We start from the raw sequence: 27,755 nt of genomic DNA, 5'->3' as shown, positions 1-27,755 counted from the left end.
TGTACCGAGGGCAAGAAAAAACACACCTTCTGTACATCTGGTTGCCGGACATGCTGGTAGACTTCTTCTTCAGGTAAGACATACTGCTTGTAGGACTGGAGCTTTCTTCAAACAACATACAGAGCGCCTGCTGAATAAAAAAAAGCTAATGATGAGTGTGTACAGGTGTGCTTTATACTCCTCCGGTTATTCCGTCACACCTTACCGTTCTAGCAACAGGCCAATAGGATTGGAGTGATTTCATTCACGTTCAGACCTGCTTCGCCTAGAGGCGTTCCCATAGTGTCGTAACCGACGCAGTTCGAGTTCCCTCGAAGGGGAACTGGAGTGTCCCTTGTAACCAAATGGTTTCTTGCGTACCGGTGAGCACAGAAACTTTTACTACTTTTAAACTACAACTAATGTGGACCAGCTAAAGCCGTTTTATTGTTTCAATTTATCAACCTCCTTGTCCAGCAGGACAGTTTTTGTCTGAGTTTACCAACTGACTTCTATTATTAAGCTAAACAAAGTGTTAGTTAGTGATTTTAACCTGCACAACAATGACACCACAAATTGTGTAAAATTGGTTATTGGTAATGAAATTAGATTTGGTTTACATTTTTATTCTGCTCATTCACTTTGCAATAATTGCAATGATTAATAATAACTATAATTATTACAAGGCTATTTATAAAAAACATTCTTACTTTACAGCATTTTTTGACACCTGTCTAAAGCTGTTGCTATACTGCACAACGTTAAGCAATTCTGACTCTAGCAGAGCCGAGGTGGTGTGGTGCACTTGGCTATCCATTCCAAACGCGGTTTTTGTGTGCAGAGTTTCAAGTTCATTGGTTTAAAGGAATGGAAAATTGTGGTACTTACATGAAGTAGATGGGGTATCCGCCTTCAAAATACCAGCAGTACTTTTTGGCTTCTACACACTGTAAAAGAGAAAGGCAATTATTAAAAACAACTGAGACCAACAGAAGTTTAAGGCTGAGCATTCATTGGCCTGAAAGCAAACACCATTTTCTACTGAGACGAGGAACAGAGACATATTGACACATCAGCCACTTTTAGCTAGCATGGATGGCCACGACTCTCGCCACAGAAGGGTCTGGCTGGGTCTGCACTTCCTGGACCCAAGGCTGCAACGGGCCTTTAGGTGCCAAGTCCATGGATGTCCAAGAGAGAAAAGGAGATGTCACAGTAAAGCTAATGTTGGATCTCCTTAGCTCATGTGCTGATCGGTATTAGCTACCCAGTTCAATGGAAGGTCAATAAATGAGATATACCTTAGACTGTTGGCTATTTCATTACAGTTGATGAGGGAGCACATACTGTACTTTTGACTGTTAAACAGACATTTCAACTACAGGGAGATGCATACAAGCTAGTTTTGTGCAGCAAAAGCTGTTTTTGCAAGCAATATGTGTAATGTTGGAAAAAATCACCTGTATCAACATAGTACACCAACAAGAATTATATATTATTAGGCGCACAAATAATAATATTAATAATAATAATAATACACACACCTGTACAATCAACACTCTTGTCAAAGTAATTTAAGTAAAACATGCCATAATTAACCTTTAATAAACCTTTTTTGGCTTTATGTCGCTTACAACTTAAAATTTTGGAAGGACAATGATGCATAAATAGCTTTACTCAACAACAGCACATCCTGTTTGTGTTCCCTGCACTCTTGTGGCCTAGATGGTGCACAACACGTAATATTTCAAAACCTCAACGGCTCGCAAGCTCAAAATATTTAAAGGTGCATATTCTGTCATACATGAAAACATTTTTAGAGCAGTATATCCAGCAAGGATCCCCCTGCATCCTTTGTATGTGAACCTTTTCTTTTTCCATTACTGGCTTCAGTTCACGTTGCACAGAGCACCGATAATGTCCGACTGGAGAGTGCCTTTAATTAACAGTATTTGAAATGACCTCCTGAATAAAAATACAGCCTGTTTTTGTAGTGCCATATTGAGGATTTTCAGCCTTATCATTCTGCGCCCTGCAAAGATGCGGTGCAGGATAGACTGAGAGTGTTGAGAAGAAAGAGAGAGGGAAGGTGAGACAGGAGAGGTAAGGAGCCGGTTGAAGGCGAGGGAGAGAGAGGAGAGCATGCTAAATGAAGTGAATCATATTGTAGGAACATGCCTTGCCTCAGGGTGCCAGGCAGAACTTTCCATTATACTAGTATCTAAAAGATAAAACGTTGCACTGGAGTCTGCAAATGAAAACATGCAGTTTTTAGATATGGTTACAAAAAAAAAAAGACATTCACTCATATCATGTTGTTATGCACTAAACTCTCTTAACTCATGGTGTTGATTAAAAAAAGGCACTCCGTACAGTGGAAATTAAAAGTAGCACAGTAGTAGCACTTTCTGAGAGCAAATTTGATGTTCCGTCAGCAGGTAAAAGCAGCAGTCAGTGAATCCTCAGTAACATGAACAAACCCCACACCTGTCTGCAAAGTGATATTTTACTACACTGTGGTGTCTGTGGGGATGGGATTTACATGCTGTAGCTCTGTGTTACAGTTATTTTCAGTTTATGTATTGTTGTTACAATTGCTTATTTTATGCTCTGCTATTAGCATGGCTGTAGGGAATCCACTGCCACTGTCTCTGTCAGTTAGTTGGTCGGTCCAGACTGAAATATCTCAATGACTATTGGAGAGATTGAAATAAAATTTGGTACAGATTTTTATAATGATCCCCTGACCTTTCCTCTAGCGCCACCTGCAGGTCAAAGTTTCACTCATCCAGTAAAATTTCTCAACAGCTCTAACCTTACAGGAATACTCATTTCATTTATTGCCTATTTGTTCTTGTGAATTTTTTCATTGATCTCAATCTCCTTTCTTCCCCACCGCAGCATGGAGAAAAGGCCATTATATGGGTGGTTCTTTTTCGTAGTGATTCTCTTAGCCACGGTTTGCGTTAGCTGGCACGTGTAGTTGTCCGGCAAATGAAAATATCAACAGCCAAAATGTCCAGTGGGAAATATGCCAAATAAATAAATTACATAGCATATTAAATAGCATAATACTGTGTGACCTATTCAGACCCACCTGCTTTTTATATTTTTTTAGCTCTATTTAGCTTATTAACAATAATTAATTGTTAATTCAATATTGTTAAGGCTATTGGTGCTAGTTGGCCAACACATACCATAGCTTGAGGACCTGCCCACTGATACTGTCTGGCCTTGCTGCTTTCTTGGTGATCACAATAATAGTCAGTGTCATTTAGCTGACACTTTTATCCAAAGCGACTTACTATTCCTATATATGTCAGAGAACCCAGGTCTCCCACACCAAAGGCTTGTGTCTTATCCACTGTGGTGGCTTATCACCACCGACAAACTTGAAGGCCTTCCTGACGTCATACTGAAAGGGTGATAGGAGCGAGAGGTGCACTCACCCATCCATTAACCTCTGCTTCATCTGTTTGTGCTCATTGGCTGCCAATGGCCTCAAAATGAGCATAAAAGTTGTTCAGCACACTAGCTAGAGACTCATCAGCACTTGATAAGAAGGGGTGGGCTTGTAATCTGTCATAGTTCTTAGACTTTGCCACATGCTTCCGGAATTGTAGTTCTTTCTTCCCGTTGTCCCTTAACTGCTCCTCGTCCTTTGTGGGTTGCTGCTTTATAATCGTCCCTACTTTCAGATTTCATCCCTAAGTTGTAGGCTGCAGTACATGTGTTTAACTGAGTATAGTTGCTTCTGTTGCTTAACAAAATTAAATCCACCACAGACTCAGTGAGTCTGTTGATGTCATCAGTGACATCGATGGTGGTGTCCTGGAACGTGCTCCAGACTGCATCATGCAATCAGGCCCTCTGATCAGCCTGATCATTTCCTGAACTCTCTCGTCACTGGGGGCCTGCATCATAGTTTGTTTACATCAGCAAGATGGCTGCATGGTTGCTCTTCCTAAACGCAATTAGCCATTTTTGAATGGCATTCGCCAGTGACTTAGGGTATTTATTCCCCTTGTGCGCCACATGAAAGTCAGGCATAAACTTCTTAAGGTAAGGCTGACTGAAGTCTCCAGCAACAATGAGCAGAAGCATTAGGATACCTGGTCTGTGAGCACTTCAAGTACTTGCAAAGATCTGACAGGGCAAAATCTGTGCACACCTGGGGTGCAATGTAGACATCTGTGATAATGACCGATGTAAATTCCTCTGTTCTGTCAGATCTGTATACAGAAAAGAGTCATCTGGTTGAATGGCGCTGTCAGGTATTCCAGGATTAAGCCAAGTTTCAGTGAAACTAAGGACATCACAGTTCCTGATATCTCACTGGAACCTGATGCAGGCACAGAGGTTGTCCAGTTTCTTATCCAACGCCTGTACAATGGCTTGCAGGATCCTTTGGCAGAAAAGATTCATCTGGTTTGGATCACAGTCAATGTTTAATCCCTCCACCTTTTCTTCAATGTTTACTCCAGTGTTTACTTTTAAAAACCTCCACCAGCCAGGTAGCAGAGTCGGCAGGAGACTATACGAAGTGGATAGTACAACTAATATTTGCAAAAATATGCTGGCAAAGGATAGCAAGCCCATAGGAAAGCACTTTATATTACAACAACAACCTTAGATGTAAAACAGATGTAAAACAAAACAAGGGGAATATCTTGCTTCTAGGAAGAGGCTGGCTAGAAAGAGCACCTATTGTAACTTGTATAAATTAGTATAATATTATAATATTAATTAAAATGTTTAATGTTAGAATAATAATATATTTATAGGTTACACTTTATTTGGATAGTCACCCTACAGATTACAGTAAGAATGGTCTCCATGGTGGTTAGTTTCTAATTAGTTAATGCTAAGTACTAACTCATCAATAATCATAACCACTCACGCATAACAACCAGGTCCACTTTTCGAAGGTTTGCTGTTGCACGTCAACCTCTATTTAATGTCCTACCCCATCCAGGCTGTGATTGGTTGGTTCACAAAAAGTGACAGAGACAAGCAACTTTATAAAAAGTTGAACAAGCGTGAACAAAAGGCACCCAATCTCTGTCACCCGACAGAGGTTAGCAGGCTTGCGAGAATGGGAACAGGTCAGTAGCCTTTTGGTTAATGTAGTTTATTTAGGGCCATATGAACCGCCCAGAGAACCTGATGTGGAGAAAAGAGAACCGGCAGCTTGTGAGAAGTGCCCCTACGCAAGAAAAACTCATGGTACACCAAAGAGTACAGTCATGTGAACAAAACTCAACAGTGTAAGAGGCCCTGAGTGACAGCAGGTTAGCCTTCCAGACTATGGGTGGTAACTCCGGTGTTATCGGAGAATCACTAAGCTTGGTTTTATTTTTGTTGGCCAATGTTTGTATTATCATTTTTTTTTGTTTGTTTGCTTGCTGGGATCCAGAAGATAAGTTTTATATTGAGATATGGACTCTTGTGGACATTGAAACTGGGATAAGGACTCATTGGTGGTTGAGTTTTGGGTTTTGTATTGAGCACTGACTGTACATTGTGGTGAACTTATAGTGTGCTTTGTGTTTCTTGTTGCCTGTTGGTACCTTTGAAAAACTTGGTTGTTAGTGATTGTTAGGAAAGATTGAGTGATTGTCATGTACTCAAAGACATGGGTCCTTTGTGCATGCAAATATGCATGTAATTTTTTTGTATGAATATATTGAACATTGAATGATAACATAATTTACATTAAATGATGTCTAAATGAGCTTATTGTTAATCCTTCATTTATTGCATACATTTCAAAAGTGGCCACAGTGGCAGGCATCCCTGACACTGTGTGGAGAGGAGAGCAGCAGGGTGTTATGCCAGGTCAAGCTGGATTGCTGGCTCACAACATGGCAACACAATAGGTTATTTGTCAGGCTTCTGGTGGAGGATGGGTCCATTCTGTGACACTGAGAGTAAACAGCAGAAACAGACACACAGGGAGAGACAGAAAGAAAGATGGCAGGGGAGATGTTAACAAGGTAGAGCTGCAGCAAAAAAAAGCATCCCATCCCCTTTTAAACCCACTCAGTTTAATTCCATTCAATTCAGCTTTATTGGCATGAATGCATAGAACAATATTGCCAAAGCTTAAAATATAATACAAAAACAATTAATTTCATACAGTTAAATAAATAAAACAGTAAAAGTGTGTGTATTATATATATATATTATTATATATACTATATTAATAAACAAAAAATATCAGTATCAAAGAAAAAGAAAAATCAAGTATCAAATGTATAAAACAAATAAACCCACGAAGTATTTATGCTTCATTTATGCTATTTATGTTCCTTTTTCCAAGGAACAATTACTAAAATAACAAATAATGAAAATAATAATCATTTGAAAATTTTACAGTATTTATTTATCCATCTAGTCTGAGTTTCCACTGGTTGTCCTCAGTTTTTGGCATCATGGACTCTATTTGTCCGGACTGTGTTGTGCTATCACTGTGGTCACTGGTGGGAAATCTCATCACACAGAGGAAGTGCGTAATCAGATCTTCACAGAGTTATACACTGTCATCTGAGGAACAGTGAGCCACTCCATTGTAAGTCTCTCTTCTCTTCTGTCTTATTTTAAATCACAGAGTAGCTGATTGCAAGTATTTAAAACTACAGCCATGCTCTGTGAGGCAGCACCAAACCAGTGCTTTGAGCTATATGCTTCTAATTAGCACTAAACACAAAGTAAAGTTGAGGCTGATGGGAATGTCAATAGTTGTACAACTTGCTTGTCCTGCAAAATAAAAAAACATGTGATCACCAAAGTCAGTAGGATAAATTCTTTGGGGACCATTAATACATATGTACCAAACGTATTGCCAATGCATGTATGTGATTTTAAATCCTTGACCTGTTGTTTTTAGTGCTAGCAGCAGCCATTAGGATTCACCCTCAGGGGAACATGAACGTATGTACCAAATTACAGGGGAATCTATTTTATATATATTTAACAGTCAACCTGTTTTGGTGCTGGAGGAAACACTGGGGGATCGCCAAAGTCATTAGGATATATGATACATCCTCTGGGGACCATAGATATCTGTACCAAACATCCAGAGAATCCATCCAATGGCTGTGAAGATATTTCACTAAAAAGGTGCACTAGAAAGAAAGGTCACGGGATCACCTTAAAATAAATCAGCTGGAATGTCTGTACCCAATGTCATGGCAAGTCATCCAACAGCTGTTGAGATATTTCAGTCTGGACCAAAGTGGTGTACCACTTGACCAACACTGCCATCCAAATTAGAAGGGTTCATCCTCTTGAAAACATATATGAACTCAGTAAACTACCGTGATGTCACTAGAGAGACTATAAGGATACATCGGCTGGGAGTTGTGAATAACCACAACAAATGTAATGTTTTTTGAGACCTTGGGTATACAGAGGGTTAAGCAAAGCTTGAGACAGGATGTGACATAACCTTCATGCAAGTACCATGCATTTATCTGCCTTCCTCTCTGGCTGCAAGTCAATGCTGTTGCTGATCTCAGTGCTACTGAAGCAGATCTTATGAACAGCCCAGGCTCTGATATGAACACTCTTGATCCTCCCTCTAAATCCTTCTAACAGCTTTAATTCAGTTAAAGTTTATTTATATATTGTCAGTTCATAAGACCGAGCTTTAGGCCTCTCACATTCAGGGCATTAGCTTTGATATGACTCAGTTAGGGTTAGGGTCACCTCTGGCAGGATGGATATGAGTGTAGACGAGATAAATGAGGACTATTTCATAAGCATACCATGTAAAGTACATGCATAGAAACAGGACAATACTGCAATGCTAATATATAATATAAAAAATATATGTCTGATATAGAAAAACAAACCGTAGCTAGAATAACAAAACTCCTTTACCTTGTTGATAATAATTTACTTTAGTTTGGACCTAACTCTTATCCCGTCCCCAGCACTCTGCTACCAATGGTTCACTGTCTTCTTTAATTACAGCCCAGTGAAGGCATGGACAGCGGAGGGAAATGTCTCTCTGCGCTCCCGCGGGACAAACATGACATTACGCAACCAGAGAATGTGTTTTCCTGCTTTAACAGCTGCTCAGATGGGTTTTGGCTAGAGGATGTAGGTTGGGTGTGGGGGGAGGTTGAATAGTTCAAATGGTTCTACACTGCGCATTAAAGCTTTAGAAGTGAGAGTGTGTGTGTGGTGATCAGGATGTGTGTCGTCTTTGAAGCTGCAGGATGCTGTAGATAAGAAGGTTAAAGGAAAATAAAGAAAAGTCAAACATCACTGAACAATGCAGTGCTCCAGATGCACGGCCTTTGGAGTTCATTTGAATTTATCTAGCTTGTAGTGTGTTGCAAACCCTTTCTAATCGGACATTTGGATCATACTGTCCACAAAACATGCAAATGGTATCCTGAATTTCAAGGCATTTTGCCTTTCATTATGGTCCAAACGATGCCCCACCCTGCCAGGATTGAACTATAAACTCTATAAACCTTTGAATAAAACCCTATGCATCCATCCATGCACCTCTCCCCCTCCTTCCTGTCTTATTGATCTCTGCTGACCACACAGATGCCTCTGCCATTAGCAGGCAACCGGCCAACAAGCATCATCTGATGGTCAGTGTGTGTTTGGCCTGAAGTGGAAACAACCATTAGGAGGAAACAGAGCTGTGGGGCGCCTGTGCTTCTTGCATCATGTACAACAAGTATTGTACATCTGAATCTACTGGTCTACTTGTATGTATCAGTGGCTGACTTGTAAACTCACTGCCACCACTGTAATATAAAATATTTTACTTTTAAACTTATTTGTGCACAGCTTTTGCCAATAAATATAACCAGTATCCTGTGTCATCAAAATGGCACTAAAATAAAGGTTACAATCTAATATCAACTATTTAATGAAACTTTTAATGAAAAGACGGCTAGACATCTTTTCACTTGCAAATTACCAAAACCACATAAATGAGCTGTGCTGCTGTATGCTGCTTCAACAATAAACTTAACAGAATAAGAAATGGAAAGCAATATGGAAGATTTAAAATGTCAAAATAAAGACAAATAAAAAAAAAATAAAGTAAATAAAGTGAATTTTTATATGTATTTCTGTTATGCATGCTAATAACTGTGTAATAATTAAATAATAACCTATGTTAAAAGGAGATTTATTTGGCTTGTTGTCTTTAATAACTAAATGAATAGTTTTTTTCATTGTGATGCCACGTTAAAATCAAAATCACAGAACACACTGTGAAAAGGCTTGTTAAGATTTCTGTGTTGTCCAGAAGAGACCTGTCATTGCTAAAAACAAAGCACTTTGTAAAATAATATATATTATTATTTTCATGATTGTTTTTGCCTGTTTATCAGAATCCACATTTAGGCTGCTTTTTGCTAATCGGCTTTTCAAGTTATTGTCCAAGTTACCTCTGAATTGTAGCCTACTGGTTTTTGCTCCAGATCTGGCAGTTACAATGTTGTAGTAATATTTTTAATGATGAGCAAGGTATCCTGACATGCTGATTTGATCAAGTTCTAAATGTCTAGTAACATCAGATTGCTTGGTCTTGGTCTACTTTTATAATTTTATTTCCATATACACTGGGCCGATGGTGAACGATACCAAAATCAGCCTGCAGATCTCTTGCCTGCTCAGGACTCTCCAAATGTTTCCTGGTGGACGTTCCACTTTTCATGTTTGAGATATCTAATAGATAAAGCAGTTCATCTGATTGCAGTGCATGGAATCCCTGATTGAAAGTTTGTTGATTTTGTTCATCAGACATACATTTTCCCATCTAGACAGTTGAGGTCGGACTAAAGTGGTATGTTACTGTTATTTTTCCCAGAGCCTGTGTCAGAACCACTTTCACACTAGTGTTTCACACATTCATATAAACAACTTTCATCTGCCAGAGGGTGCGACTGCCAACTGTGATCAACCCAAACCTCCCTGCTTTCACTGACAGTGAAAGTTTGTCTGCCACCACAGTGTAACATACATAAATCAGCCAGGGGATTAGTCTGTAGAGAGAAGGTCCTGTCATCATTTCCAGTCTAGCTGCTATTCCACTGGGTTCTGTAACTCTGTGTAATCCCTAATTGAGTGTTTCTTCCATCAATCTTTATATTGAGGTTACTTTTTCCAAAATAAATAAGTATTTAAAACCTTTGTGATTGTGACAAAGTCAAACAAGCATTAAACTGTCAACATTAAAAATGACAGCGCCTAATAAGATTCACACAATCCCAACTATTGTCCATGATATCCTTCCATACCTCTTCTGTCGGGCTGTCTTTTCACATTTTTAGCTGTAATCTCTGTCTAAAAAACATCTACACTGTTTTGACCTCCCTGCCCTTTCTCACAGCTCACCACCTGACTGGCCACAATTTGTCAAGACATTCAACCTGAAACAGACTTTAGATTGTTGGAAATGGTGTTTTTTAAATGGCATTAAAATAGAAATATACATGGAATGAACCACATGACGTGCTGTTGAGTAAGGTTGTTTCAAAGCTGGAACTGTCCAAATTTGCATTAAAAATGTTGATGTGATTTTAAATAAGTTACTCTTGCATCAGGAACAAAGCCCAGACTTCTGATTTCACTTCAGCTCTACTGGGTTTAAACAGTCACTTGAATATTTATTTCACATTCTAGCTTGTCAAACTTCATCTGCAGAGGAAGATGCTGTAAGCATCATATGCAGCGAATACAATGTGAAGAATTCCTTTTGAAAGTCATAAGGCTGCTGTAGCATTTATTCTACTATGTCACTACTCTTAAATGATTTGAAGAAAGTCAAATCATGTAATACAACATTAGAATATCATGATGTATTTGTTGTGATTCAATTTCAAAGCAGGCAGACAAACAGCAGGGAACAAACCTTGATCTTACTGATGTGATAATAAAATCATATTGTAATTATAGGCACAGGACATTGACTGTTTATTATCCAGATGACACACAACAGTCTTGCGGTAGCAAGGAGGGTTACAGTGGCCTGACTTACTACTGTTAGTCCTTTCAACACTACAAACACCACACTAAGACATTAACATACAGTATGTTAACCAAAACCACACACACTGTTATCGTCACACACCCAGACCTGTTCATCAGGAAATAGGGGGCAAAAAATTGATTCTTAGATGCATCATGATGCTTACGTGGAAGATTCTGACACGATTAACAAATGTCAAAAAACTGATTATTTATGTTAATTGATAACGTAAAGGCAAAAGGCGGAACTGGCGGAAGTGCAGCGCCCAGACCATCTGTGGTGCGCACACAACAGAGACCAGTGTTCCCCCTGTATTCGACACACCACCAGTCATCACAATCATTAATATCAATGCGCAAATGATGATTTTAACTCGCACACTGTGTGAGCATGGCAGCTCTCTGTGTATCCTGAGTGTGAGGCCGAGCAACAGAGAGAGAGCGTGCAGCAGAACATGACGGTGAAAGTTAGCAGAGAAAAATATTAGCAGTAAGTTTCAGTCTGGTAGTAAACGTGCAGTGTAGGTCACAGTGTGTCCGTTAATAAAAGTCTGTTGTTTCCCCAACTGTTGGAAAAGTGAAGGCAGTTAGCGCTAGCTAACATCTCCCCTGTTCAGCACATTTTGGGCTGTTATGTAACATTAGTTAAATTTGTAACAATTTGTAACTTACTTACTTGTCAAGGGTTGAGAACATCAGGTACAAGCTTAGACTAAACTGGTGTACAGCTCTGTCCTGTATACATACTGTTAGGGTTGGGCGATGTCTACAAAATTTTCATCGGGTGCGCAGGTGCCCGGGCACGCACGCGGGGGGCAGCAGTCGTTTTATGTGCATGTGTGCTAGCACAGACTTCAAGACTATTAACTTACATTACAAGTCGCAGTGGATATGCACAGACTAGGTAAAGCAGCAGTGAACACACAGAGTGCAGATGTTGGTTTCAGTTGTTTGATAGGCTGCGTCATTAATAAGCCAACGTGCGACTCACCTGCTGCCGTGATAATGGATCGCGGGTGTGATGTCTGTCAGCCATCGCCGATGGATCGTCTATCGGCCCAACCCTACATATTGTACATCTTGATAACTATATTTCAGTTTTCAGAGGAGTCTGACAATTGGTCGTAAAAGAAATGAGGTACCATGGAGCTGAGGTTAATGGAAACTAGTCCTTTTAAGCTAATTAGGAGATGTTTCTTTTGGATTTTACTGCACAAATGTAATGCTTAGTAATTTATCCAAAGATCCTGTATAGAAAAGATGCATCAATAATCATTTTATAATCGCATCGCATCCCTCTGAATCGTAAACAAATCGAAATGTGAGGTGACCAGAGATTCCCACCCCTAGTGGTTTCCTTTCCTTTGTTTCCTGGTTCCTACATGCCACAAGCCGCAATACACCAATAACAGCAGAGATTTCTATGGTGAGTGTTTTCACGCATCACTGTGAGTGATCAGTGTTTAAAAAAAGCTGTGCCCAAGTTTCAAATGTTAAAAAAAAAGAATCGGCCCGTGCCGAGTGTCCAGATACCATGGTCCTCACTTCCAACGTCCTCCACTGGTTTCCGCATCATAATTGCACACAATATTTGCACACACACACACACACACACACACACACACACACAGACAGTGTAAAAATCCAAAAGAAACAAACAACTGCTAATATTTTTCTCTGATAACTTTCACCGTCATGTTCTGCTGCTCGCTCTCTCTCATTTGCTAGGCCTCACACTCAGGATACACAGAGAGCTGCCAAGCGTTGAGTGTCACCATGATCGCACAGTGTGCGAGTTAAAATCATTTAAGTAGCGAGGTTATTCATTCCACACCGGAGGTGTGTCGACTACAGGGGGAACACTGGTCTCTGTTGTGTGCGCACCACAGACGGTCTGGGCGCTGCACTTCCGCCAGTTCCGCCTTTTGCTTTCTGTCAACATTATGTTATCAATTAACATAAATAATAGATTTGACATTTGTTAATCAAGTCAGAATCTTCCACGTCCGCATCGCGATGCATCTAAGAATCGATGTTTTCTCTCACACCTAGAAACCACCAATAAACATATGGAGATTCTGACAGAAATTTGTGCAACAACATGATATTTGACTTGAAGAAAACAACATATCTGATCCCAGAAGCTCTGCTCAAAACCTTCATGCACTCCCAGTGCAGACTGCCCTCAAATAGTGCAAACAACATTCCATCATGTTCACAGTCTCAGTAACCACACTGAGAAAGAGCCCCGGTCCTCGCATAGGAAGTTAAAGGAACATCCTGTATCCCATCATGAAAGAACATCAAATGAAAAATAAAAGAGCATATATAATGGAGGAAAAACTGCATAAATGTCCCGCAACTCTACGACACAACATGGCTATTCTAAGCAGCATTACACAAAAGACTCTCCAATGAATCCTCTTTCAACAACAAAAGTCCTTCTGAAGAACTCCATCAGAACCCAAGAGCAGAGACACACAAACACAACAACACAGACCATCCCTATATGTTTTCTCCCTCCCCCTCTATGCTATGGTCAATCGTCCCAGTTGTGATTTTTTGTTACCGTCTCCTTGTCTCATGTCTCTGTTTTCAGTATCTCTTTATCCTTTACTACCCACCCAGATATCTACCATATTTACACATTCAAACACATAACTCATATAGTACCCATGCATGCAGCTGCATTCCTAATCCTGATCCCATTATTTTCTTTTTTTTATGGAACATTCATGGCATTTGCTCACAGAGAAAAAGAATACGTCATTAATAATCTACTCAAATTGAAAGCAGACAAGTCTACAACAAGAAACTCACCTAAATAATTCACAACAACAAATCCTAATCCACCTACAATAATGAACAAAAAGGTGTCTCCATTCTGATCCATAAAATAATACACTTTACTCACTCAACACAATATTAGACCCAGAAGGAAGAGTTGCTTTAATAAACAAAACATTTACAATTGAGAACCTTGATGGCCCAAACAATGCTGACCCTTCATTCTTTCACACCTTTTTCTCACAAATAACCAACCACACCTCTAACTCAATAACCATTACCAGAGTTGATTTCAACACTGTAATCAACTGATCATCACAGTCAGGTAATTCAAGACTTTCTCAGTCCTCAACAGCAATAAAGTAGTGCATGGTTGATCGCTCTTGACGATAATGTACAAAATAATTACTTGGACTTTGTTTAAAGGAGACCTATTATGCTTTTCCATATTTTATGACTTATCTACAATGTTACAATGTTGGATGTTCATGTTAACAGTATGTCCCATACATTCATTTATTTGTGGCGGCCCGCCACAATATCAATGCTGACCGCCACAGATTGATTTTCGATTTTTTTTACTAGGCCTACTAAAATCGTATCTGATTGCAGAGCGCCGTAGCGCATTCGCGAAGCACATCTTCTCGCTCGTCCCTCTCTCTGTCTCGCTCTCTCTCCCTCATGAACACAGCTGCATAAATCTGTCCAACACAACACTGTCAATGTTGGAAACCCGGCTTAAAAAAGTTATTAGCAAGCATGTAAGGAGCCTAGCTAATAAGCAGAGCTAAGTTTTTGTTGCTAGCACGCTGTACATAGGTGGTAGTCAATATCGACAGCACGCGCACTGTGTTAAACATGGCCAAAGCTTCAAATAATGAGGTTAAAGTATTTAAAGCAAATCCCAGTGAGCAAAAACCTCAGATTTCCTCCTGTTCTGAATGCTCTGTTTTCAACTGCTTTTTCTGCCAACGGCTCCGCTCAGCAACAACAACAGCCTGGTAATCATAAGACAGTGGGCTTAAAGAGACAGGAGCACCTACAGCTTGTTTCAGACAGGCTGAAATGAAGGCCTGCATGAAGGGCCAGTATAAGACAGAAAATACATTTTTTGAACTTTGAATCATGCAAAGCTGTTATACAGGAGTCACAGAACTACAATATAGGACTGGAAAAGCAGTATAATAGGGCTCCTTAAATATAATCACATTGAACCATCCTCCATTCTCAACTCTTATTCTCATTTCCTGTGTGAAGTCTATGGCTGTGCCTCAGATGTGCATCCCAGCCTTAAGTAGTGTTCTGGCCGACACTCCAGGTTGAGTAGTGGCAGTAATACACATGATGGTGCCTTACAGTGCTGCAACACAGCAGGTTTCTCACATACACCATAATTACAATGCTAATTAGAAATCATGCACCTGCAACACTCAATCTGAAGACTGAAGCATTAGTTACATCCCACCTTACATGGTGCTGGCGCCGTTGAGCCCCAACATATTACGGCGGGGGAAATTACTTCACCGCGACAGCCCTACTTAATAATACAGACAAAAAATTTCTCCTCCAACAACCATGAACACAATATTAAATCTATAAAATCAGTTTACATTAAATAGAAATCACTCATAATGACAGTAAGGAATTCAGCAGGGAATTATACACGATCTCCTCAAGCCACACATGATCCTTTCTGAACTTTTTAGAGCAATCTGTTTTCCCCTGAAAATAACCCAACCTAACAACTATTAACTGGTTTCTAGATAATCTGCTTTTAGTGCAAAGATCCACAGATCAATTAGAAATGTTAACACTTTCTGACTACACCATGCTCTCACACAACTGCCTAATAACAAAGCATACAGGATGATATTCCACCGACAACATCTGCAGACTCAACATGTCACAACGCAACAAAGATACAGAGACGCAGAGAAATCATTTGATAAAGTGTACTGGATTTTCCTTCTGACTGTACCAAATCTCGGTTTGGCAGAGTCGTTCATTCGCTGGTTAAAAAGAGCACACAGTACATCAGCGGCCACTGCACAAGCGTGCCAGACAGGTATGCCCACTCTCTGCCTTGCTTTTTGCCATTTCCATTAAACCGCTTGCTTGTGCCATACAACAGAGCCATGAAATAAAAAGGAATTTATGCCACAAACATAGAACATAATATCTTAATCTATTTCCAAAATCCACAAAACTCGCAACAGGAAGTACTCAATGTTATTCTCACAAATCTCAGACTACACCATAAACTGGTCCAAATCCACTATTCTTCCAATGTCAATGAACTCACGGTATCAACATCTCCTCCAGACTGTAAGAGTTAATTCAGCTCACCCCACTATTTGAAAAACCCGGATCATATGTCTTGGGTTAAATTAGAACAAGCAGAATGCAGCAAGAACACAGAAAGCTCTGTTTACCCTTCATTGGCTCAAACAACAAACATCACAATTGCTTCAAAAGCCGGTGAAAAACTCTCAAACTAGCAAATGACTTGACTTCTGGCACATACACCCCTCTCTGACTTCAGCTCAACAAATCTCCACGTCACTTTATCACATGCCAACAAAAGGAATCACACATATTCAACACTGATATCAAAACAACTAATTTATCTCATTTAAAGACCTGATGCAGAGGCATGGGATCAGAGGGAGAAACTTTCTCCCATACTCACAAAATAATCCACTCCAACCACCCAATCCAGCAGGACAGATTATATAAATATACAGATTAATTATATATCAGATATTCTGCGTCCACCAAAATTCTTTCAAACTTACATAAATTAATCTCCAGTACAGATAACAGGATCCACCTGCCGACTGCTAAATGGAAAAGAGGTTTATCTATCCCCTGTGACACCAGCCTCGGAACACAGGTCTGCAGAAAATCATTTCAAATGACAAAGCATACAAATCTACAACTAATCCAGTATAAAAGCCTCCATAGAACACACATTGCTCAAAACAAACACATAAAATGTCTCTCAAACACAGAGAATGTTCACAATGCACTCTAGGCAACACTATTAAAGTCAAGTCAAATTTATTTATAAAGCACATTTAAAAACAACCAGAGTTGACCTGCTGAACACAGTTATACAGTAGAAGCCATAAAAATTAAAACCAGATAAACACACCTACGTATCGTAACACTTCTGGGTTAAGATCACGCTTAAACTCTCCGCAGTAATGGGTTGCAGCATTCCCCTCTCGCCCTCATTATGCATACTCATCCTCAGTGGAACTTCCACCAAAACAGACACTGCTTGCCCAAGCTATTGCCAAGACAGTAACCCTTTCAAACTGGAAAACTAAACAAACAACAAGCATCAGTCATTGGTCAGTTTTCTTACTTAATTTATCAATAATCTAAATCTTAATTTAATTCTCAATTTTGTCCCTTAGAAAATGTCCTACACCACAAACCCACTCATATCTCTATTCCCAGGCAGACAGACCCGTACAGTTCACTACCTCTCACATCTTCTCCCTCAACACCTCATCCATTTACACCCTGCTCACTCACAAAGCTAATTATCTACCCCCTCCTTTCTTTCCTAAGCCCTTTCTCTAATTTATTATATGCATGCATTATCTTTTTACTCTGTCTCTCTCTTGTTGATGTTATCATTATGACATAGTCATTAGTATAGAAATACCTATCATGAAAGCTATTACACACGCCATTATTGACAGAAAAATTAGATTATTATATAGACTATTATGTAAGCTGGAGTGAGTGAGGGACTTTTACATATAAATGAAGGTCAGTTACGTTCAAGCCAAACCACACAATGCTAATTAAGCTTCTCATTGCCAGGTAAATCTCCCAGCATTCACAGTAGAGCTGGCCTGAATGTCATTTTTTGAGCTTGGAAGCTTCGACAGTAATTAACAGTGAATAATCAAAGCTTCGACGGCGCCGCGCGAGGGAGGACAACAAACGGACAACAGCGGTAACTGACAAGAGAGTAAAAGAGAGAGAGCGCTTAGTTTCTTTATTTACATGTAGGCTATATAACAACAGCACGTTATTATTACCAAAAGTTTGTGTTGAACTTTTCCCGCAGCTTGGCTAGTAGTCCCAAGTGCAGGACTAAGAGAGGAGACTGGAGTTAGAGTGATCGAAATTGAGCCGGGGAAGAGCGAGGCAGACTGGAAGCCCGTAGCTGAGAGTCCAGAGGGTGAAAGGCTGAGTTGAGCAGGTCCAGAACAGATCTCGGGAACATATTAACCGGGCAGGGGTCCAGAGAGAGCAGACAGAATGAGCACCGTTTCCGGTTGCAGAAAGTAACAACACGTTATTATGTAACTTTTTTATAGCCTACTAAACGTTCTTAACCCCAAAACTGCCATCACTCAGTTTAAAGAGCGGCTTTATTTTGTTTTTCCTTTGATGTGAACTGGAGTGCTAAAAATTTAAAATCAAATGTGTATCCAATGATCGAATATTCGGGTACAGTCCTAATTCACAGTATAGTGGAGTTTTTAAATCTGGTTTCTGAGGTGACATTTCCGTGCTTGCCCACAGGTAATGATGCGTTTACATCAACCAGAAATGATTGGTTTGCCAGAGCTTAATGGGGGGAGCAACCCAGAGCCATGTGGAAAGCTCATGACCCGCCATTGCTGTGAAAAAAAGCCCACTGAATGTTAATCATTGAGAATTGTTTACTGGTAATTATGGTTGTATGGTTTGTGTTAATATGCTTTGGCACCGTTGTGCTGTATGAAGTCATGCCAGTAAATCCACTCTAACTGAAACTGGAGAGATGACCAAGCTCTGTCTCAACATAGCTCAGGAGCAGCAGTAGTGACGGAGGAGCTACAGCAGCTAGAAGTATGGCAGAGCCTGTGGTGGAAAAACCAAGAAAAGTTTCTGATGCTCCGGATAAAAAAGATATTGTGGTTCAGAGGAAGGATCACAGTCACAAAAAGAAAGAGATGGACTCAAAACTAGCAATCGAGGCATGGGTGCACCAAAAGGCGAAATTACTACTTCTGTCAATGGAGTCTGGTGGCTTTGACAAGAGCGATTTAGTGACTGTGACTGAAGGATCTTACTCTTTAACACAGGGTCCCTCTCTGCAGTGATCCTTTCCACAACGTCAGACACTAATAACTAATAACAAGCTGAGCCTGTCAGTGGCACAAACAAGCACTTCAGTGAACGTACTTTGACGGGGTGAAACTGCCTGCAAGGATTAAGTTGTAGCCCTGTTTTGCTGCTGCTGCGGCGCACTCGCTCAATACTGGACCAGTTTCAAAAAAAGTTGTTCCAGTTAGTCACAAAAACATGGGAAAAATACCGTAGCTACCCTTTAATATATCTCTTTGTATCAGTTGGCATAAAAAAAACTTAAGTTCTCTCTTGGCCATACAGAAATAACAAAAGTGCTAGGTGTTTTTAAAACTACAGCAGGGGCACTGTTTTGTTCTCTCCTTGGAAGTAGTTTCTTGTGAAAGACATATGGCTCAACATATTGGCTTGTGCTGACTAATTTTACTTTGTATTTTCTATATTAATTACACTAACATAAGGCAACCAACTCTAATTAACTAATGCATGCAGGATATGCTGGCTAATGTCAAAGTAATGTTTTGCTATAAACAGTAAGATAAAGTACCCCTATACTGTACCTCACCAAAAAGCATTTCCAAAAACTACAATACAATCAATGACAACAAAACCATACTAGAACATGAAGACTATTTTCATAGACCTGAGAAGCAGACATGAAACATGAAGAGGTCAAAAACATAGACTACTTGTCATATGAATGGGGGCTGCAGATCTTAAGTAATATCCCTAAGCCAGTCTGGTAGTATTAAAGGAGGAAATACTGGTTGTCTATTACCCTGAAAGGCCTGAGAAATAGTGTTGTGAATTATTTTGGAGCATTATAGCCTAAATTGTTATCATTAATTACTAGAGCAATGGTGGTCTACATTGTCATCATTTAAAGTGTTATTTTATAGTGTAAAGTTAGGATCACAGTGTTAAAACTCTATGGCTGTGTGTGCTCCTTTTTGTATCTAACTGCCCAGGGTCAGCAGTAGCACATGTGTGTGTGTGTGTAAGCAAGCTCGTGTGCTTTGGGAGAAAAGGGAGGGAGCACAGTGAGGCAGCATCAAAAACACTTGCAAAGGAAAATATAGAAGCAGATTTTGTGAAAATTGTATTACAAAACATACATCAATATAGTCCGTCACAGTAAGAATGTCCTGTTTCTAGCACAGAGCACAAACAACACCAATTTATTCCATAAAAGTCAGGTTATGGAAGAAATGGCATGATCAAGCAGAGGGCATGCAAAGGACACAGAGAGGAGGAGCAGGCAGTCAGGGAATTTCCCACCAAATGCTTGGGCACTTGAAAATCTTGGACTTTCCCAGATCCAGGTGAAGTAGGAAAGAGAGCCAAGAGATGATGTGAAGCCAAGAAACAGAGCTATAAAAGGAGGTCCAAAAGGAGGTGAAAGTCAGTCGTTACATGGTTTTCATGTCGACTCGGGTCTCTGTTCTGGTAACAGAATGGGGCTCTATTTTGCACCGTTCTCTGACACACTCCGGTGGAACTTTTGTATTCTAATTGGTGTCTGTTTTTGTTGATAATAAAAATATTGGTAAAAGTTCAAGCTTTCTTATCTGGCCCTAGTTCAGTTGTGTGGGATTTATGTAACATGAGATATTTCAAATAATTTCATCATCCTGCGTCATGAAACACAAAAAAGACCAAAAGCTTCTCCAATTAATCCAACATCTGTCTATAATGAGGTTTTATGCAGTACATAGAAACTGTTTATTAAACTTCTAACTCACTGTTCAAATGTTGTTCAGATGTTTTTCTGTTGTTTTGTTCTTGTCGTTCTGTCTGTGTGTTTGGCAACATGAATGTCTTTGCCGGAGTTGACCAGTCAGCAACATTTGATAATTTCTGATTGATGCCATGAAATGACCACAATTCTAATTTCCCTGTTGGTAATTATGACCGATGTGCAGTAAATAATATGGTCCTGAAAACCTCCAGCCATAGGCCATCATTAGAGGTAATGTAACCCTGACTTTGAACATGCACACTATTTACCCCATATTGCCAACTCACCATCATAAAAATAAAGCTCAACACTAAATAGCTATTCAGTTCAGAGTGAAAATCAAGTCAAATCTATACATCAAAACACAATCAAAAAGTTCAAACCCACCAAAAGCATCCAAGTTGCAGAAACAACAGTAGATGAAATGAATTACTTTGTATTTACATCAAAATCAAGATTTGAATATGACTACAATTTTCAAATCACAAGAGCAGTGTTAATTATAGCTTACGTAATTGTCATCATCTTAACAAGCTGTGGGAGGTGCAGGGTTTAGTCAGTGGGCGCTGGTTTTAGACAGCAGCTGTACTGACAACTGTTTACTCAGCTGTAGCTAATCAACGCTAATTTAGTGAGTTGGCGGTTGCTGGGCTAATGTGTGCTGTGTTCCAGGCAACTCGGAACTGGGAAATTTCCGACCTCCAACTAGCAAAATTACTATAGAACGCCTCTTGAAGTCGGATTTCCTACTTGAACTCGTGGAGAAAAAATATGTACCCCGACTTCACGAGTAGCAGCAGAATGACGTCACACAACAATGGCAGCTCCCATGGAAGCACACATTGTAAATGGTAAACCATAAACTAAAAGGCAAAGTAAAGTATTAAATAAAAAAAAAACATATAGTATCAAATAGTAAAACTTGTTCTGCGTGTAAATTGATATAGAAATATTTTGTCATTGTTATTAGGTAGCGGGTTACAGTAAAGTCATCTTCTCTACCCAAAAATTACTCAGGAAAATGTTAAAAATGCCCAGAAATGTGAAAACATTTGGAAATATAGCCAACACCTTTTGCTGACTTTTGTAGCTATTAGGACACACGGTTAACGAGTGGCCATCCTTTTAATTAACACCAAGTGCACGGCTGAGGGTTTTACTGTGCATAAACTTGCCAAAGAAACGTTTATCATGGTCAGCCATGTTTATCGTTTATAATTGGCACCATGCACCACTATGCACCTGAAACAGTTTGAGGTCGGAAGTCAGATATTTCAACTTGGATGTTTCCCAATTCCGAACAGTCTGGAATGCGGCATTAGTTTTCAGTTACGTGATATGCGCGGTGACCTGGAGGACAAAACGACAGACCAACACCATGACTCCCCCGTAGAGACGCCACAAAAGCAGTCAAATTTTATTTGCATCACTTAAGAAAAAGAAAGATATGAACAAACTGCAAGTGTTGGGCATATCCGATCCATAAAACGTTACAGCATCCGCTGCCACATTTCTATCGTTATAAACCACCAGGTCCCGCTCGTTATTGTTTACTTTTACCTTCTGGGGAATCCCTCACCTAACTCAGCCCAGGCTTGTCTACTCCTCAATCAGTGCATCTGAAAGCACAAACCATCCAGCATTTTGGCAATGCAAAAAATAACTAACTCAAAATAGCACTGTATCACTTGCATATTGGTAGGCAGCGGAAAATAATGTCTTTTTTGCCCTCCAAGGGAGAATTTTCCTTGTAATGTGATGTCAGGTGAAAACTATGAATACCTTACTGTCTGGCCTTACCGCAGGGGCATTATGGAGTTTTCAACGGCCACTAGCGTTGCGGTTCTAAGATTGCAACCAGGTGTGTGCTCGTACGCTTGAACTCACACAACCAGTTTCATACTGAAGTACAATAAACGCAGGAACACCAGCATGCTGGCTTTTCTCCTTACATGTTCAGGCTCTGTTACTTCGATGTTCCCGTCTCAGAGGCAGATCCACACCGGCACCGTACCTTTCATTCAGCGCAGCAAGCCGCATATTTGCACAATCCTCCCGAAAAAAGGCAGAGTGACAGCGGCTATAGACAGACAGAGCTGGAAACTCAGGTAAACTCCCACTGCAACATTACAGTAATAGTTTTATCAGCTGCAGGTTGAACTAATCCATGCTCGTTACATGATATCGTTACAGTTACTGCATTTAGCCGACATGCTACATTGTTAGCTCGCCCGCTGCTTTTCAGTAACTATCTTTACTATCTGTGAATCTGTCACCGGAGGCTCAGCAGTGTCAGCACAGCTACATGTATTGGATGATAATGAAACGGTTAGTGAGCTGGACTGAATATTATAACGAGACTGTGTCACACTTTATGACAGTTAGACTGCAGTCAGTAACTTTACTGTAACTAGTGATAGTGGATGGCTCTTCCTCCGGGTTGTTGTGACCGTTTTGTTGCAGTGTTTTATGTTATGTGGGTCACGTTGGTTACAGCGACTGAGAGGTGGAGAAGCTGTGTATCTGAGTATTGGTAAAACCACAATAAACATAAACTGAACGTTACGAAGAAAACAGCTGCAGGTCCGAGCTACTGTAGCGTTAGCTGGCTGCTCCTGGCTGCATCACTATAGGATAACATTAGTAAACAAATCGCTCCACATTTGCTTTTAGCCGTTACATCCTTTATTGCAGGCTAAATCAACAGTGGGTACACAGGATAGTAACATGGTTGCCGTTAGTTGGCTTTACTAATGCTCACTTTGTTCTTACTCGACATCATCTGAACCTGTTTGGTCTGATGGGCTTCAGCACATAAACCTTTATCGTTGTTTTGTATCCTTACGTGGAGCCTGTGTTTTGCTGTGAGCCGGTTGTTTTATGGTGTTAGTGGGCTGCATGTCGTTAGCTGCCTTGTTGTCGCTGTAGTCTGAGAGCGGCTCAGGAGCGTGCGCAGAGCTGAATCCGACCCGGAGACCTCACATTAAAAGCAGAATAGTGGCGGATGCAAGCAACGGAGAAAACAGGCGTGTGCTTCATTTCTAAGTGAGTTTTGTGCCCACTGACAATAAGGCAATGACAATTTGATTTATTAAAATCAAAAACTTACATATAGCCCCTTTAAAGACCATTTATTAAGTCATCTGTACTGCCCAATGGAAACAGATATCCTGCCCCCTGCTGGGCAGGCAGCAGCTCTACGATCCCAGCTGAACATGTTCAGGTGATTTCAACACACATAAATGTATACAATACATGGTTCCTCTTTTGCTATGGATTTGATAGACATTGTGAATTATTTTAATATTGTTTAGTTAAGGGTTCAACTCACTCACACCCTGGACACTGCTCTGTCCTCGGGTTTAACTCTTGAAAATGTGGATCTCGGGGAGGCTAGCTAATGTGTTTCTGACCAAAAAGCTATTCTTTTTAAGGACTTCCTTCCACCTTCTGCTCCCACATGTCTACTTATGTTTCTCCCTTAACTCAAACTCAGCTGACAGCTTGGATCACTGGATCCATATGTAGCAATAACCAAAAACCAAATATGTCTACAGATGATTTACTAAGTAAGTTGTACTTGATTCCATAGCACCTGCAAAAATCAGGCGACCAACTCACAGTTCGCCCTGGCTAAGCAACAATACTGGAACACTAGGAAGAGATTTCAGCTGCCGCACCACCCGACTGCAGGGCAGCTTTTTCTCCCAAGCGATCAGACTCTAACGCGATTCAACTCTAATTCATCCTCAGCACTGCTCCAGTGATGATAGTTTATGTCTGTTTACTATTTTTATAATTGCTCCTATTTTAATGTCTACTATGTAGCAGAAGGGAGTTACAAACTCATTTTCACTTTACAACCTGTTATATTGTGACAAATAAAATCTACCTACCTACCTAGAGAAATAAAGAGAAAATGTAGACGAGCTCCATATTATCCTCCCAGTATGAAATTTCAGATGGCCTTGTCACTGCCAGCCCTACTGTTGCCCTGCGGCCGACAGACATGCTGCCACTCTGACAACAGGGGCCAGATGCATAAAACTCTGTGTAGGTTCACAAATAAAATGTAGAAATGTACAGATATCAGATTTATAAACCCAAACATATGCATCACTGTGTTGAACAAGTCTTTGTCTTTGTGACACTGGGAACTACTGCACAAGCCATCCACTTATAGCTACAGGTAGCTATAAATGGATGCAGACAAGCCTTTAATTATCTGTTTGCATATCAGTACTTCTGCCTGCTGCACCACTTGTTGGTGTTGTCGATGAACAGAACACAAGCACAATTTCACTGACTGGGTTGCGTTGTTAAGGTTCTCTACCAGTGATCAGTCATTACACACAGCTGTATCATTCATCCATCACATTTACCTGTACCGGAAGCACGCATATTCTCACTGCACATTCTGTTTTAAAAATACTATGTGTGAGAAATAGAATTTGCATGGCTTTACTGCGGTGTCACCAGCTGTCTCCCACTGAAGTTAATCAACTGAAGTTGGGGCGTAACACATGGGAGGTTCATACTCTCTGACCATTTCCCCCCACCACTCCTACTAGTAGGACTCTAGTGTCATGAACACTATTACACTGGGCTTTCACTATGAATAGATTTAGCAAACGAGAGCACAAAACGCTCAAAGTCTCCTTGGGAGAATACATACCATGCAGGTTGTCAGTACCGCTTATCAGAGTAAACTCAGCAGTCCCAATACATGGTCTAAGGGCTTGATCCCCTCTAGGCTGCCTGCTCACATTCAAAATGGATGTGCTCACTAAATCAGCTGAATAAAATAAAATAATGATGATGAGAGTTAATAATACATGTATAGACATAAGTGTCAGCAGTACTGGAGAGGCAGGAAGAGTGGGGATCGTGATCACATTGTCTTACCTTCAGAGTCCTGTAATATAACATTAGAGCTCATTGTCACTCCCTTTTTCTCCATAAATGATCCTTAAACTCCCAAGGACATGCAGAACATTATGAGTGCACGTTTCGTTAGATAACAAGAAGAATGATACTTTGTGGCACCAAATCAATCTGTTAGGTGATTACACTTAAAAACCACATGATATAACATAAAATATAATGAGACAAAGAAATATTGAATATCATTGCCTACAGTTAGATTCAGTCTCCTGCCTACCAGCTATACTGTGTGGGTGTATGTGTCCTACAGGCCCGGTCACCTAATGAGTGGTTATGGGGGTCTGGGCACAAGGACAAAGGACGACACTATCACAGGTAACTCCAGCAACCCGCTTGGCGTTCCCTGTTTGCACAGAGCATCTCCTAACAATTGAATGTGGCTTTATCGTCAAAAAAAGGACCGCTGTAGTCTCCACTCGTCTTTTCAGCATCACCTATTTTAATATTTCCTTTCTGTTCCCATGTTCTTTACATCACAATGGAGATGGTGGCGAGGAGCAGTGTTAGCGATCTAAAAGTTAAGAATTTATTGACATTAAGTGTTTCTTGGTGGGTCACTTAGATGCCGAAGTTACCAGAAGATGTCGTATATCTTACAGAGATCCTAATTTGTCCTCTACCATGTGTGTAATTTTGGCTTTACGCGACGGAATATTGAATTATGTTAGTTTTGAATTTAATTTGGCGAACAGCGCTCTCAAAACAACACCAAGCGGCACGTATCGGAGTCACATCTCTGGCAGGCAGACCGATCAGCCCCCAACAAAACGGCTTCTTGTCGCCACATAACAAATATACTAAAAGGGAAATCCTTTAGCCAGACGAGCCTGTGTATCAAAGCTCTAATAACACCGTGGGTCATGATTGTAACGCCGGCCATCACTCACCTCTAGAAACAGCCAGAATATCAGGGCTGCATCGGCCAGTGGATGCCTCATTTCTCCGCCGGTAGGAGAAAGGAAGCTAAGGTCCGCTTCTGGAGAAAAGAATAAGCAGGAGGAGAAGAAGCTCCTTTCTCACTGTGTTGGTTTCATCCCGCTACTGGAAACACCCAGAGATCAGATCCAGCCGGTCCACACAGTCCTTCGTGTGACAGGACGGATGAAGGCAACCTGGGTGACGGTCAGACGGTCCACAGACGGAGATTAATGACACGGTGGGAGGCTGCATTAGCCTGTGATGTTGGCTTATCCCACGCCCCTTTCCCAGCCCACCAGCCCAGCAGCCCAGCAGCCCAGCCCAACCCTCTTGCAAGAGGAAAGTTATAGCCTACTGCCTTTGGTGCAGAACAGACTGGGTGGGAAAGCAGATAGCACTAATGTATAGGCCTAATGGCTAACTGCTAGCCGTTTGCCCACACAAATAACTAGCCTACGAATAATTTCTAAAACGTCATCCAGTTAACCTTTCTATGTTTTATGAGAAGAATAAATTGTGTAATAAAGCCACTTAACAGTGAATTTATAGTCTTAACCACCGGAGACTGCCACACTGTCCCTTCACTTATTTAATCATTTATAAACAGCAAGGGGGACATTTTCTTTCTCAGAACAACCAGCAGGGATTCTCTGCTGCAGTCATGGGTACCAGTTCCTGTTTTTTCCCAAGCATTAAGAATTTTTTAAATTTGCATGGGAATGATTAACTGAGCTTTGGCTAGCTTCAGCACTAATGTGTTTAGCTAAATGCTGACGATTACACTAACAATTACAAATATTTCAGTAGTTTTACAAGAGATAGTAACAGCCTTTATCTGAAGTAGTTCTATTACAAGAATAATAAGTAGTTTAGGAGCCAAAGCATTTCACTTTAAATACTGACCACTCTTTTCAGCTGTTGAAGTGGTTTTTAAGTGGGCAGAGGGGGTTGGAGTCTGTACAGATTCTGAAGCCCCTGGAGACAAACTTGTGACTGTGACAAAGGGCGAGGCCTAAATAAATACAATGCAATTAAGTTGACTTGTTTGGTCTGTAGGTCAGGCTGTGTTTAGTTTGCAGTTCATCTGCTCCCTAGTGGCCAGAATTATGATTACTTCAGCTTGAAACAATACCACTTTAAAGGAAAACGCTGACATTATTTTTTTTGCCACTATTGCCTTTACTGGGAGGTTGATTGTGTAGATACAGTCAGAAAACATTAGGAATGAGAGAAGGGATTATGACCTACAACAAAGGTCATCAGCTAAAATCAAACTGAGAACACTGAA

At 40.4% G+C, this 27,755-nt stretch overlaps 1 protein-coding gene across 1 annotated transcript in view; it reads right to left on the bottom strand.

The window, feature by feature from the left end:
• Positions 1 to 27,122, bottom strand: part of vopp1 (VOPP1 WW domain binding protein) — a 54,857-nt gene extending 27,735 nt beyond the window's left edge. The window contains exons 1-2 of the mRNA XM_046061321.1: positions 26,437 to 27,122; positions 868 to 926 (exon numbers count right to left, since the gene is read on the bottom strand). Coding sequence (XP_045917277.1) covers positions 868 to 926; positions 26,437 to 26,487 — 110 coding nt within the window. The 5' untranslated portion in view covers positions 26,488 to 27,122. The remainder of the gene's footprint in view (positions 1 to 867; positions 927 to 26,436) is intronic.
• Between the last annotated feature and the right edge of the window lie 633 nt (positions 27,123 to 27,755).

The sequence above is a fragment of the Micropterus dolomieu genome, linkage group LG01 (genome assembly GCF_021292245.1).
Source record: "Micropterus dolomieu isolate WLL.071019.BEF.003 ecotype Adirondacks linkage group LG01, ASM2129224v1, whole genome shotgun sequence".
Lineage (NCBI taxonomy): Eukaryota > Metazoa > Chordata > Actinopteri > Centrarchiformes > Centrarchidae > Micropterus > Micropterus dolomieu.
Note: the sequence above shows the minus strand (reverse complement) of the source record. Positions and strands in the feature narration are given on the sequence as shown.